Source organism: Podarcis cretensis (genome assembly GCF_951804945.1).
Source record: "Podarcis cretensis genome assembly, chromosome: Z".
Classification (NCBI taxonomy): domain Eukaryota; kingdom Metazoa; phylum Chordata; class Lepidosauria; order Squamata; family Lacertidae; genus Podarcis; species Podarcis cretensis.
The window spans coordinates 8,800,824-8,816,355 of NC_137184.1; the positions used below are offsets into that span (position 1 = coordinate 8,800,824).

Consider the following 15,532-nt stretch of genomic DNA (forward strand, 5'->3'; position numbering starts at 1 on the left):
GCTAAAACTTTAAATCCTTTCCATTTACCATATTTTTCCATGTATAACACCCCCCATGTATAAGACGACCCCTAGTTTTGGGGTTGATGAGCTTTTGTGGGGAGATTGCTCAGAGTTGTGGAGCTTTCTGCGGGGGGATGCCGAAAATCACTAACCCGACTATAAAAGGCTGACAATCATTCGTGCCGCTGAAGACAACAAGCGTCTGCCTGCTCGCCAACAGCAGCCAACAATTGCATGCCCTTTTCTTCTTCCTCCTTTCCCTTCCTCCCCCACAACAAACACTTTGTGAGCTGAGTGGGGCTGAGAGACTTCAGAGAAGTGTGACTAGCCCAAGGTCACCCAGCAGCTGCATGTGGAGAAGCGGAGATGCGAACCCAGTTCACCAGATTACGAGTCTACCACTCTTAACCACTACACGATACTGGCTCTCGCAATTGCATGCCCATTTGCTGCAGCAACAGCATACCCCAGAGTGGCTGGGGAAACCCAGCCAGATGGGCGGGGTATAAATAATAAATTATTATTATTATTATTATTATTATTATTATTATTATTATTATTATCCACAGCAGCCCTTGCCACAGCAACTAATCACCCACCCAATTACCACAGCAGCAGCCAATCCAAAGCAGCCCTTGCTGCAGCCACCAATCATCCACCATATCACGGCTGACAAGCGACAGCTCCAACCAATCACCCGTCCCCACTATGCACTATCCATGTATAAGACAACCCCCGTTTCTCAACATTACTTTAAAGTTAAAAAAACCAAACTTGTCATACAAGGAAAAGTAAGCTATGTTATAGAATCTACCTGGAGAGCAGGTGACTGGTACTGTAGATAGGGATGGGCGACTCTGTCAATTTAGGTTTCTCTAAGTATCCCAGTCTTAAATTCAGCTCACCACATTTCCACATCTGTTCTTGGGGGGTGGGAATGATTTTGTAGGTCCTCGTAGAAATTCATAATCATTCTAGTGCAAATTTCTCCTAATGCATTCAGCGGTATGGAATTTTGCCTAATATACACATTTTTGCAATGCAATTTCGCCTAATAAAACAAGTATTCATTGATTTTTACCAATATATGCATTTTCATATACCCCAATTAGATGCATTTTTCATACAAATTACTTGGTTCAAGAACTGCATGGGTATAATCTGAAGCAAAGCAAATTTCAGTTCGCATATTGTTTCAGAAAGTGTGGATTAGGTAAGTTTGCCCACTTAAACTGAATTCAAATTTCTCTACCATGCCAATTGGTGGGCAAACCATCTTCCAGCTGTTCTTGCTGCTGAGGAACACCAACAGGGCTAACCTGTTGATGGACAGACACCCCCTAGATGTTCCTTCTAAACTTGTACAGTCGTACCTCAGAAGTCAAACGGAATCCATACCGGAAGTCTGTTCGACTTCCAAAAAGTTCAGAAATCAAAGTGCTGCTTCCGATTGGCTGCAGGAAGCTCCTGCAGCCAACCGGAATGCACGGAACCTGCATCGGACATTTGGGTTCCAAAGAATGTTCGCAAACTGGAACACTCACTACCAGGTTTGCGGCGTTCAAGAGCCAAAACGTTCGACTGTAGTTGGGAAGTCTGTTTTTTGGATGTTGCTATTCTTTGGGCTTCTTCAACAAATGCACTTCACAGGGACATAGAAAGCTGCCAAGTTAAACCACTGGTTCATGTCTACAGTGATTGCAAGTGACTCTCCAAGGATTATCGGAGGGTTATCTTCCAGTGCTACCTGGAGGTGCCAGGGACTGATCCTGGGAACTTCTGCATGAAGAACAGATGCTCTATTGATGAGTTATAAGCTAAGATCCGTATTAGCTTCCTCCTCACTATACTGATCAAAGAACCGACAAGCTTCCCACATTAGCTCTTCTCCTTTAGCAATATCTACTTTCAGCCACATCTAGCTGCTGAATTCCTTTTTTTTCTTTTATCCGCTTTGCAATAAAAATGGCCCTTCTCCCCCCTCCCGCCCCGTATGTCAGCCCATCTAATTTTTCACTCAATTTGTAATTAACAAGAACATTCTTTCTGGCACCAGCTGGGAGATGAATATCAGCACATAAAAGTTATTTTTTTTTAAAAAAAAAAAAAAGCTAGACTGAAAGCATTTCTCTACAAGCAAACTACTGGTTCCCCTTCTTTTGTGGGTGGGTGGGGTTATTCTCTTCTCTAGTTTGAACCTTACAAAAGAGATAAGTTTTTTGTTTGTTTTTGCTTTTTTGTTTTTTTGTTTGTTTGTTTTGCTTCACACATGTGCCTTGCTTTGACTTCAATGTCTCTGGCACCATATAGATGTGATTTCAATTTGCCCCACATGCATAGGTTGGTATTTGGGGACACTCACTGAGCACTTGGTTCCTGCCCTCATCTTTTCCCTGCCCTTCTGTAAACTCTACAGTTGTAGGTAATAATGCTTCTGAATGCCAGTTGCTGGAATCTGCAATGGGGGAGCGTGCTCTTGTGCTTTTGGTTTTCCTGCAGGCATCTGGTTGGCCTATATATATACAGTGGCACCTCTGGTTACGTACTTAATTCGTACCGGACGTCTGTTCTTAACCTGAAACTGTTCTTAACCTGAAGCACCACTTTAGCTAATGGGGCCTCCTGCTGCTGCCATGTCACCGGAGCACGATTTCTGTTCTTATCCTGAAGCAAAGTTCTTAACCCGAGGTACTATTTCTGAGTTAGCGGAGTCTGTAACCTGAAGTGTATGTGTCAGGGGCTCAGGAGCAGAAGCACAGGGAAGAGGGGAGATGGAGAGCGAAGGGGAAGAATCTGAGGGCAGCGTAGGAGAAGATGACAGTGGCCCGAGAGATTCCATGAGCCTCTCCAGCGAATCAGAAGATTCACAGAAGGGGGCTCCGATGGCCAGGGCAAGGGGGGTCCCGGGAGGGACGCACCAGAAGCTAGGGGCCAGCAGCGACTCCCAAAGCAGCAGCTGGAGATCGGGACCAGTTTCCCCACCTGAGCATAGTGGGGGGGAAGAGTCCCAGGTATCGGGGGTAGCGTCTCCCCCAGCAGGGAGAGAAGAGGAGTCAGGGCTGACCACGCCTCCATCGGAGAGTCAGGCAACGGAGGGGAGGTCAGGTCCAGCTAGCATCCCGGAAGAGGGAAGCAGTGACAGAAGCAGTGTAACGGTCAGGAGGAAGGTCACTGGGTTGGCGCGAGAGCCAAGTTCAAAAGTACAGGCGCGCGGGGCAGCAGAGAACAAGGATTGGGAACCGGGTCCTAAAGCCCGCCGGAGGCAGGGGGAGGAGTCAGGGGACTCAGCGTCAGAAGAGTCCAGAAAGGGGAATGCCCCAGCGGACAGGAGGACCCAGAGGAGAAGAGAGCAGAGGAAGAGGTGGAGCAGGGCTAGAATCTTAAACTGGTGTCAGGGGGGAGGAGATTCAGACGGAACTTCGGCGGTCTAGGGTTTAAGACGTAGAGCTGCGCGCTACGGCTTTGGAATGGAAACTGAACTTCAATAAAGACTTTTGTATATAACCACGACCTGGCGTTGGTCCTCTGTGAGCTGGGACCTTGGGCAGCTCTGACAGTATGTCACCTGAAAAGGTACCACTGTGTGTGTGTGTGTGTGTGTGTGTGTGTGTGTGTGTGTGTGTGCATCTCCAATGGCATGGGTAGGCAACCTAAGGCCCGGGGGCCAGATCCAGCCCAATCGCCTTCTCAATCTGGCCCGCAGCCAGTCTGGGAATCAGCATGTTTTTACATGAGTATAATGTGTGCTTTTATTTAAAATGCATCTCTGGGTTATTTGTGGGGCATAGGAATTTGTTCATTCCTCCCCCCCAAAAAAAAAAAAATATAGTCCGGCCCCCCCACAAGGTCTGAGGGACAGTCGACCGGCCCCCTTCTGAATAAGTTTGCTGACTCCTGTCCAATGGGGTGGGGGGAATGGCAGGGCACCATATGATTATTGTATCAGTGAGTCTGAATATTCTTTTTGAAAAATCCAAGAAGCTATTTGTTCATAGTTCCCCTGGGTTAGCCCCAATCTGAGATGATGTCAAGATTCAGGGTCAGAGTAATCCCAGAGCTTTACTTACACAGAGCAGTAGTGAGACCCTCTGGCTGGTCATAATGCACAATGGCGACGCACAGGGTGTTGAGAGCCACAACACAGAGGACCATCCAGTAGAAGCTCTGCGCTTTCACCATGCGCCGGATGAAGAACCGGAACATCTTCTCTTTCCTACGGAAGTAGGAGGAACTCTCATTCTTGCCGCTCTTCAGGCTGGCCCGGGCAAATGGTGAACCTGTGAACATTTGGAAAGATACAAAGCTTAGAGCAGAGCTGAGAGACCTTTCTTTAGGCCACCAAGGCTGCACTACCCCAACCCAGAAACATAGGAACCTGCTGAACTATCTGTATATTCAGGCACCTGAAATGTGCCCAGCCATGCTTCTCTGGAACACTGCACTGAAATGACTTCCATAGCATTTTTACATTGATAATTTTAATGAGCTGGTTACAAGGCTTCATAGAAAACTTTTATATAATTACAAGTTTCCATGAAAATATGCTGACCAGCAGGGGTGTAAGCCTTTTGCTGGTTGTTAACCAGACAAGTTGCTCAGTACAGTGGTACCTCAGGTTAAGAACTTGATTCGTTCTGGAGGTCCGTTCTTAACCTGAAACTGTTCTTAACCTGAAGCACCACTTTAGCTAATGGAGCCTCCCGCTGCTGCTGCGCCGCCGGAGCACGATTTCTGTTCTCATCCTGAAGCAAAGTTCTTAAGCCAAGGTACTATTTCTGGGTTAGCGGAGTCTGTAACCTGAAGCATCTGTAACCTGAGGTACCACTGTAATTCCCTGAAAATTGTCTGCGAGGACCTCACAATCACTTTTTCAAAGCATTATAATTGACTCTTTTTAAAAAAGTTGGTAACATGAGTGAAAGAAATGGCATGTACAGTGGCACCTTTTTTAAAAAACCAACCCACTACAGCTGCAATCTTAACACACTTGCCTTAGAATAAATCCAATTGAATTAAATGTAACTTACTTCTGAGCAGACATAGGAACATTGGCAGGTGCCTTATTCCAAGCCAGACCACACCTCCATATTGCTCAGTATTGTTTACTCTAACTTAGGCTTGCCATATGTCTGGTTTCCCCCAGATTTGTCTTATTTTTAAAGTTCACAATTTCAGTCTGGGTGGATTCATAAAATTATGCAAAATGTCCAGTTTTGTTTTTGTTGTTGTTGCCGCCTGATTATGTCTGTTCCATGCACGGTGGCAGCGGTGGCTGCTTCAGATGAAGAGGGGGCACCCGGCACCTGGCAGCAGCACTGCTGCTGCTTTAGAGAGCTGTGCAGCTTTATCATAGGCATGTGCTGAAGTTGCCAGGGAAGCTCCAGCAGCTGAGGCAGCAGCTTGCAAGCTTGCAAGCTGCAGCTGCAGCGCCGGCAGCAGTATGGTGGGCTCTGCAGCAACCACCTAATTGATTGCAAGGTTGGTGATCTGGGTGGGAGATCGGGCAGATCAGGGTGCAAACTGGACAGGATGGTGGAAAACAAAGGCTGGAGAGGGAGAGAGACGTGGCTCTTGCAGCAGCCGGGAGGCACTGGTAAAGTTGGGGTGTAAATTTCAACAATTTGTCATTGCCGGCTCCCTCTTAAAGGGAGACCTTCGCAGCCTCCACTTCGACACCAGAGCGCAAGGGAGGGGGTTGGAGAGGGGAGAGAACAGCTGAAAAAGGAGAGGGGGGAGAAGAAAGCAGGATGGGGCGGGGAATGAGTGAGGAGCTGGGAGGGGACGTTTGTGCAAGCAGGGCAAGGAGGAAACCCACCAGATTTCCTCTGAATTATTTAAAGTCACAGCATGCCCTAGATCCATAGGCATATGTTTTGTTTGGTTCTTATCTTCAAAATATGGCAACCCTACACTAACTGGCAGTGGCTTTCCAGGGGTTTTAGAAAGATAGTCTCTCCCAGCCGTGTCTGGAGATGCCAGAGATTGAACTTGCAACCTTCTGCATGAAATCAGATGCTCTACTACCAGGCTATTGGCATAGTTAGGATTGCACCCTTACAGTAATGTCAGCTGATAGGCAAATGTGCGTGGTTTGGGGAAAATTTGATCCCTGGACAGGCCAAGATTGACCCATGGGCTGGAGAGTCTACATCCCTGCTCTAAGATGGTTACATTTTATGATGGAACTCAAAAGAAGCCTACACAACACCCATCTCCCATTAACAAGGTGGAATGCCATTGGTCAATTCAGTAGCAAACTCTGCTCACTTATGAGACTAAGATTGCAGGTTCAATCTACTTCCTTGGTACAGATAGGTAGCCGTGTTGGTCTGCCATAGTCAAAACAAAATAAAAAAATTCCTTCCAGTAGCACGTTAAAGACCAACTAGGTTAGAACTTGGTATGAGCTTTTGTGTGCATGCACACTTCTTCAGATACACTGAAACAGAAGTCACCAGACCCTTCTATATAGTGAGAAGGTGGGTCAGAAGGGTGGTGGGATTGGGTGATTGACAGATAGCAGGCTCATCACAGCTATCTGCCAATCACCCAATCCCACCACCCTTCTGAGTAATACCCCTCCCCACCTTCTCACTATATAGAAGGGTCTGGTGACTTCTGTTTCAGTGTATCTGAAGAAGTGTGCATGCACACGAAAGCTCATACCAAGTACTAACCTAGTTGGTCTTTAAGGTGCTACTGGAAGGAATTTTTTTATTTTGTTTTGACTACTTCCTTGGGTTCTCTTTAGGCTTCACCACATTCTCATGAGGTTACCTGGCTTTGTTGTTTCATGAGACAATCTATATAACAACAACAACAACAACAACAACACCGTGGTATATTAAACCATAAACTTACCAACAGAACAAACATCTGTGAAGTGGTCCTCCCCTTCTTCAGCATGGATTAGGTCATTTTTGCTTTTCTTGATTGTGGCTCTTTTCAGCACTAATGCAAAAGGGGTAGGGAGGGAAAAAGACAAGAAAAGGTGGTTAGCATCCAGCAACAGATAAACCCTCCCAACTCACACAAGCTTAGAGACCCAAATTGCCTCTCCATCTAGAGGCCAGAACAGCCACACACCACTAAGCCATTAGAAATCAATCAGCCAACAGTGTCCCTCACAGTTTCTTGTGCCAGGGGTCATAATTTAGGTAGCCTTTCAGCTATGCTCAGCCTTCTCCATCTGCCCATGAACATCTTAAAATGAAAAGAGAGGGTGGGCAGCCTTGCACATGCATCACACATTACTTCTTCCTTTACCAGACATACAGGATCAGTGAAATGCCAGCTTAACCTATAGAGTTTGCTCCCACAAGATGTTGGATGCCTTTGAAAGAGTTGTTGTTGTTAATATATATCCTGCCTTTTCCTTTGACTGAATTCAAGGCAGCTTACAGGTAAATCAAGAACCACTCAAAATATAGAAAAATCCATCATTCCTTAGGGACTTTCTATGCAACAGGGAAAATGAACTTGTGAGATCAGGCTGCCTATGAGTACTGGTCATTATGAATGAGTTCTATCTACCTCTGCTCCTCCAAATTTTCCAGTGTCTTCTATTCCCCCCCCCCAAAAAAAAAAAAATCACGCAAAAAAGTGTGCTTGAGTGAAAAGTGCATTCACACACAAATGCACTGTATTATTCTGGGCAGGCTTCTTTTTAACAAAAACCAAAAATAACAAGCTGGAAATTGATGTGGAAATGGGGCAAACTCTGGGGGAAATGGTGAAACAGAGAGCAAAGACATGCATGGTCTGCTATTGCCCCTATTATAAACCTCTTTCTGATAAACTGAGTCTACAATTAAAATTGGACAAGAGGTAAATCAAAAGGAAAAAAATATGGTTAACATTTACCAATAGTAACAACAATTCGGGAACTCATCTTGGACTTTTCATGGGGAAAAGAAATGAACCTCAGACACCTTGACTTAAAACAAATATTGTTTAGCAGAAAGGGAGAAGATGGATGCTAGCATGAACTGAATATCTTAAATAACCCTTTTTTATTTCTTTTATGGAAAATCTGAAGTTTTCTTTTTGTAATGTTTCTTTTTCTATTGTATTTCTCTCTCTCTCTCTTCTCATTGTTCTTTACTTTCTTTCTCTGCCTCTCTTCTTTGTTTCTCTTCTTTCTTTGGGATCCTATATATGGGGCCTTTATCAAGGTCCAGGGATTGTAGATGGCTGATGGAGGACCCTAGGTGAGAGACAGGGAAATGATGGTCTCCCTGGTTGAGGCTGGGAAAACAAGGAAAGATCCCAGGTAAGCTGGGAGGAGTTACTGTCCTCTGTGGGTGGCAAAGGCTATGAAATACTAAGAGAAGACGCCATATTCCATTTATTCTATTTGTATTTTTGACAGTCTTTATTTTACCGTATTATGAAATTTTAAAATTAAAATCTCACCAGAAAACTAAATGAGATAGAAGGATGCAATACACCGGTAATGATACAATGGGCCAGGGATTTAGGACATAACATAGAAATAAATGTGTGGGGAAAGTTGTGAAAAACAAATTAAAAATTTATGATATGCTATAGAAGAGAATTATATTAAAATGATATATAGATGGTATTTAACAACTAGTAATTGGGCTAAAACATATAAGAAGGTTTCTAATAACTGTTGGAAATGCAAAAAGGCTGAAGGATCCTTTTTTCATATGTGGTGGAATTGTAGGAAAGAAAGGTTATTTTGGAAGATGATATATAATGAGATTAAAAAGATGTTTAAAGTGATTATACCCCCCCCCCCAAAAAAAAACCCTGAAGTTTTCTTTTGGGTGGGATTAGAAGAACACAAGTCCCAAAAAAGATGATTGTTTATGTACACTATGACAGCAGCAAGGATTCTATATGCTCCTACAAGAAACTCCTACAAAAGAAGAATGGATAAGCAGAACTTATAAGAAGATGGACTATGCAGAAATGGCAAAGATAACAGCTGAATTAAGGGAACCTAATGATGACAGCTTTGTGGAAGAATGGATTTAAACATCTAATGTTCTTATAAAAGGCAGAAGTATTTTTTTGTTTTGTTTATGTAGATGATGGCTATGCAGGGTATGCTTGGTGAGAAGAAAATAGAGAAAGATATGTACAGTACTTCTACCTCTGTCATAGCACTGCAACTCATAGTGCATCATAGAACTACTGAATTGGAAGAGACGTCTTCAAGTTCAGCCCTTCCATTCAATTCAGGATCTGCAATGCAGGGTGCAACTACTGCATCGCTGACTGATGATTGTGCAGCCCTTGCTTAAAATGCTGCAAACAAATGTGAGCCCACCACCTCCTGAGGTAGACCTTCTGTCAAACAGCTCATCCCATTAAAACATTTCTCCCCTACTTTTTGGCCATGGTCTACTTCCCTACAATTTTCATCCAAAAGTCTTGCTCCCCAGAACATCAGAGAACAATAAGCCTGCTCATCTTCTTGTTGTTGTTTAGTCGTTTAGTCGTGTCCGACTCTTTGTGACCCCGTGGACCAGAGCACGCCAGGCACTCCTGTCTTCATGGATCGCCTTGCCGTGGCAAAGGGGCTTGAATAACTCAGAGAAGCTATGAGCTATGCCGTGCAGGGCCACCCAAGATGGGCAGGTCATAGTGGAGAGTTTTGACCAAACGTGATCCACCTGGAGCAGGAACCGGCAAGCCACTCCAGTATCCCTGCCAAGAAAACTCCATGGACAAAGACAACAGGCTCATCTCCTACATGACATCTAAAGGGAGTTCTCTCCTGTATCTCCCCATAAGCTTTCCCCAGTGAATATGACTGGCAGTAATTTCAGGACAAAACAAAGTGAATCAAATGAACTCCTTATTCACAACGCAAAACAGATTTATGGAATTTGCTGTTGCAAAATATAGAAGTGGCCCATTGCTTTCAAGTGGCTTTTATCTTTGCTCTCAAGTTGCTCAATGGGGAGGTTTGACAACTTTATGAAGGAAGAGAAGTCTGTCAATGGCTATTTGCCATGATGACTCTAAAGACCCTCCATGGTCAGGCAGTATATCAGAAGCCTGCTACTGGGAGGCAACCATACAGTAGCGATATTGCATGCATGTCCTAATTGTAGGACTGCCAGAAGCATGTAGCTGGCCACTCTTGGAAACAGGATACTGGATGAGAAGGACCTTAGGTTTCATCCTACAGAGCTCTTTTTATGTTCCTAGTCAAGCCCATTTCTAGTTTCACCTACAGTAGGGATGGGGAGCATGTGGTCCTCCAGATGGTTCTGGGCTCCAACTCCAATCCTCCCAAACCATTGACCATGCTCTCTGGGGCTACAGTCCAGTAACATGTGGAGTGCCTGAGTTTTCTCCTTCCCTGACCCTCCAGAAGTGATTGGACTTCGACTCCCATCAGCCCCTGCTAGGAAGGCCAATGGGCAGGAGATGGTGGAAGTTTTAGTCCAGCATCATATGGAGGGACACAGGGTTGGCAACCCAGCTGTGGAGGCCACTGTGGTTAAGGCCTCACACCCAATATTACCAAGCAACAGTAGAAGAATCCATAGAAGCCAAGCCAAGCCAAAGAAACATCAAACATTGAAGACTGATATGAATCCAATCCAAACATAATCCAGGGGCGTGATCCTCTGAGGGGGGCTCTTCTGTTGGGACCCACCTCAAGGTCTCCTCAAAGTATCCTCTTGAGGCAGCCCTGGTGAAGGAGGACTCTCCCTGCTCCTCCAAGTCTTCATTCCGTGGAAGGTCAGGTTGACATCCAGCTCCAGGTTAGAGCCAGAGATTTTTTAAAAAAAAAACAAGGCTTCTGAGATTCAGTCTCTGATTCAGACCCCTTTGAGATACCAGCAACCTTGCCCCAAAAGGCCACATGGGTCAGACTTGCTCATCAAACTTACACACACACACACACACACAACTGCCAGCATGAGAGGCCCAATCCAGACTGGTAGGTACTTTAGTGTAGGACAGGGATGGAGAACCTGTGGCCTTCCAATGTTGCTGGAATACAGCTTCCCTTATTGCTGAACTCTGGCCATGCTGATGGGGTTTGCAGTCCAGCAAAATCTGTACTTCTGGATACATCTTTGTCACTAGAGGCTAGGAGTGCCTTTTACTAACTCTGGTTCAACAGCTACAGCCATTCTTGGACAGGAATCGCCTGACCACTGTAGTCCATCTTTTGGTAACCCTGAGGCAGGATAGCTGCAATGCACTCTATGTGGGGCACCCCCTGGGCCTGGCTTGGAAGCTCCAGCTGGTCCAGATGCCATGATAAGACACCTGATGAGGCCACCTGGCCAACAACAGGTAACACCATTACTAAAACATCTGCACTGTTTACCCATCTACTTCTGAGCCAGGTTCAGGGTCTTTGTAGTAATCTACAAAGTCCTGAATAACATAGGTCCAGTGTATCTCAGTGACCTCCTGAACCCTCATATCCAACCTCAATCACTGAGATAAACTGCTGAAGCATCACTGGTTGTTCCCTGAGTTGGTGAGGCTCATTTGATAACAAGAAACTGAGTCTTTAGTGTCATTGGCTCAGTACTAAGATTTAGCAGGCACCTTTTGTTTCAACTTTAACATGGTAACAACACACACGATGTAACAGGCTGTTTTTGACTATGTAACTTCTATTTCAAACACAATTCAACATGTAATATCTTACAAAGTGTAATTCCATAGACAAACACATGATGCAAACAGAACATATCAAGAGAATCAGATGGAAAACTTGAAGGTATGGCACGACAAGGATTCTGAGATAATACCTTGTTTCGTCCAACTGTGCTTCGTCAGCCGTGCAAACTCATATTCTTGTACGACAGAAACATGGAACAAAATAAATTCAACTGATGGAACAAAATTACCCATATCTACATACAAGGAACGCAAGAATCCTCAAAGCAGCGATACGTGGAACATCATAAGATAAGCATACCATATTGTGGTTATTGCCAATATGCCAATTTAGGAACTGAATGGACTTTATCTCCTGACCATCCATTGGACTTTAATTTCTCTTGCTATGTTCCGTTTGCATCATGTGTTGATCTATGGAATTACATTTTGTGACATATTACATGTTGAATTGTGTTTGAAATAGAAGTTGCATAGTCAAAAAGAAGCCTGTTATGTTGTGTGTGTTGTTACCAGGATTGTATTTACGTAACCTAAGGTTTAGTAGTGTTTTGCATTAACTTTAATGTGCCCAATGAAAATGTTTTTATTTTGTCAGAGGCTTACACAGGCCATTAAGAATACATCTTCCCATTGTATTTAGCTGATTTCTGATTTTAACAATTTTATATGATTTTTCTTTATGATTTTTCACTCTGTTTTCCCCCTCTATTAATCGTAGTATATAAATATTTTTATGAATGAATAAATAAATAAATATCTGGAGGGCCGCAGGTCCCCCATTCTTGCCTTACACTGAAGTACTAATCTTGATCGGTCCCACTCATTGGTTTCAATGGGAGTTTTGGGGGCAATGTAATTGCAGGTGATCCCAATCTAGATCAGGACCACAGTGGGGGAAATGGAACATTAAAGGACTATTACCCATCCCAGGACCCTGATCACTCCACACTGTAAATTTGTGAACCATAACCCTGAATTGAAGGACAAAACTGTGCTATCCAAGTCTCATGTAATCTGGCCCACAGTCATCCTCATTCAAGATGAACTCTTTGCTGATTCGTCACTGATCAGCCAGACCAATGATGTTACTAGCTAGGCGTGAATGACCTATAGTGCTCAGGAGCTTAAAGCCACAACTGATGCCCTCTAGAACCCTGACAAGTTGCCGTCCACTCACTGTTATAGGTGCCTCCGCCGCTAATCTCCACCACTGCCATGCCTCGCAGGATTGGGCCTTCAGAAGTGGCCCTCCCTGACAGTGAACAGGAGGAGAAAAGGGGAGAAGGGAACAGCAACAGAGGAAAGGGAGACAGCAGGGAGGAGGAAGAGGAGACACGAGAGGAGGAAAGACAGTCAGAAAAGGAAGAGGGAAAAGTCTTTTAATGGAACTTTAGTGAATTCTAACATCTTATGAGCCAGATGCCAAGAGCAGCAAGGAGACAGAAGTTCCCAGTTATCTTGGAAGGGCTTCAGAAGCAACAGAAGCACACAGATGTTGCTGGACTACATCCACAGGACCAAAGCTTTGAGATTCTCTATCTTGGGGAAATGGTAAAAGTAAATATGGCTGCCTGGGACTGTACAGGGATAACTCTAAATGTATAGTGAGTGCTCTAAATGCCTTGCAGGGGGTTGGACTAGATGACCCTTGGGGTTCCTTCTAACTCTATGCTTCTATGCTGTGGGTGCGACCTATGCCTCTCCTACAGCTAGACCAGAATTCCCCACAGCAAATGGTGTCTGCTTCTCAGTGCCTGAATACATATGTCAAGGAATCCTGAGATGGACTACAGATTCTGTGTCACTGACAGGTCCACATTATATTCAAATATTGTTATGCATCCTTCAAGTTTTCGGGGTTGGCAGTTGGGAACACCAGCATAGCAAGCCTGACTGCTGCTGCATCAAATGCCTCTTGGGACATCCAGCTTGGGATGCGAGGAGAAATCTGAGTTTGTTTTCATTTTAATGAGAAAGTGCCTAATTTGCACTTCACGAACCATTAAGTGAACTGAAACACAGCTGTCCTTCAAAATCTGCCCTTTCTCTAAATTTTGCAGTGCAGTTCTCTTACCAAGCAAAGTGAGCACAAATGCATTATCTTAGGGTAAAGTGTGCCTAAGGGTGTATGTTTTCTTGAAAATAACATACACTAAATGCATAGTGTGCGTAAGAATGCACACATTTGTGAAAACAGCCTACAAAAAGCGCATTATATCTGGGAAAATGGCTTGTGAAAATTTGTTCATTTTGAGAAACTCACACTAAAATGCTGGGGGGGGGGGTATTATAAGTCTTTTTTAAAAAAAACACACAAATTGCTGCGAAAATGTGGTGAATTGAATCTGTGATGGGGGGGTTGCTGAATGAGAAACAGAGAGAAGCTGAAATGGACTATTTTATTGCACTTCCAGGCAACAAACACAGCATCCACCCTTTTTTGTTTCATGAAAAGCCACTGAGACACACACAGAGCATACAAACCTTATGCAAAAGAAGCCAAAAGCACCACAAAGCAACCTACCATCAAGGGGTGACTTCTCTTCGGCGTTCTTGTCTTCTTCTGCTAGCATCACCTCCTCTGGAAACAGAGAAAGAACAGTAAAAACAAAAGTGTACACACTTTCAAAAAATATATACCCTGCTTAGTCAGGAATATCAAAAGTCAGCTCAACAACTATCACTCTTCACCAATGGCAGGGATCTGGAAGCTGTGGCTCTCCCGATGTTGTTGGACTCCAACTCCCATCAGCCCCAGTCAGCATGGCCAATGGCCAGGGATAGGAGAAGAGGGAGATATTTGATTCCCAACCCATTTAATGCTGAATCAAATCAAAGTTAATGGACTACACAGAATTGGATAAGACGACAGGAAGGATTCGAAACCTGCGGGACCAGAGATTCACAGAAGATTGGAATAAATATGTGAACTATTTGAAGAGCAATTGTAATCAACAAATTACGCTAGTAGGACTGCAAGAAGTTTTGTAAGGAGTAATATATGAAATATTGCAAAGAAGATAAAGAAGAGAGACATTGGTTATGATATTTAAAAGTAATAGTGAAGTAAGAAATGTAAATTAAGAGGAAAAGATTAGAAAATTTTCAGATGTGATTGATGGAAGTAAAAAAATGTATAAGATATAAAAGTATGTTTTACAGTTGAAAATGTGAATCAAATTCACATTTCTGCAAATGATATGTAAACTGTAACACAGCTTTAAAATTTTCATTGAATCATAGAATTGTAGAGTTGGAAGAGACCCCGAGGGTCATCTAGTCCAACCCACTGAAATGCAGGAATCTTAACTAAAACATCCATTTTACTATGCAGTTCACCAACCAAAGTTTTATGAAAATCCATGTATCAGGGGAAAGTTTCCATAAGAACTAATATATTGGTGAAAATAGCACATAAAGATGCAATGCATTGTGGGGAATGACTTGCTAAAATTTGCACAGTAGTCAAAACAGCATATAAAAGTGCGCATATCTGGAGACATTTGCACTAAAACACTGGTGAATTTTTATGACATGAGGATTTTTTTATTTTAAAAAAAAATGCCACAAAAATGTGGACAACCAAATTTAAGATAGGAAAAATGAGAAAAATGTGAAAGACAAAACTGATAGATCTTTCCATCCGTGGTCAGGGATTATAGGAGCCGCAGTCCAGTAACATGTGGTGTTCCTTGGATTCCTCATGCCTGTCGAATGAGTGACATCATTTCTGTTTTCAGTGTGCCTAACAAGATCCATATGAGATACTCACAACCAAACTCTGGTGGCAACAGCCCTCTCCCCAGTGGCGCAGCTTGGGAGACAGACAAGTGGTTGCCCCAGATGCAAAATTACTAGAGGCGTAAAATTTCAACACCTGGTGCTGCCTCATTACAGCTGC

At 43.8% G+C, this 15,532-nt stretch overlaps 2 protein-coding genes across 14 annotated transcripts in view; one reads left to right on the forward strand and one right to left on the reverse strand.

The window, feature by feature from the left end:
* SLC31A2 (solute carrier family 31 member 2) overlaps positions 1–15,532 on the forward strand; it is a 543,264-nt gene that overhangs the window by 436,943 nt on the left and 90,789 nt on the right. The window lies entirely within an intron of this gene.
* Positions 1–15,532, reverse strand: part of CACNA1B (calcium voltage-gated channel subunit alpha1 B) — a 326,691-nt gene that overhangs the window by 143,916 nt on the left and 167,243 nt on the right. For 10 of the 13 annotated variants that reach the window (XM_079961868.1, XM_079961871.1, XM_079961876.1 and 7 more), the window contains exons 9-12: positions 14,156–14,212; positions 12,809–12,883; positions 6,865–6,954; positions 4,071–4,280 (exon numbers count right to left, since the gene is read on the reverse strand). In XM_079961868.1, coding sequence (XP_079817994.1) covers positions 4,071–4,280; positions 6,865–6,954; positions 12,809–12,883; positions 14,156–14,212 — 432 coding nt within the window. The remainder of the gene's footprint in view (positions 1–4,070; positions 4,281–6,864; positions 6,955–12,808; positions 12,884–14,155; positions 14,213–15,532) is intronic. The other 3 variants (XM_079961879.1, XM_079961878.1, XM_079961877.1) reach the window with 1 other exon arrangement.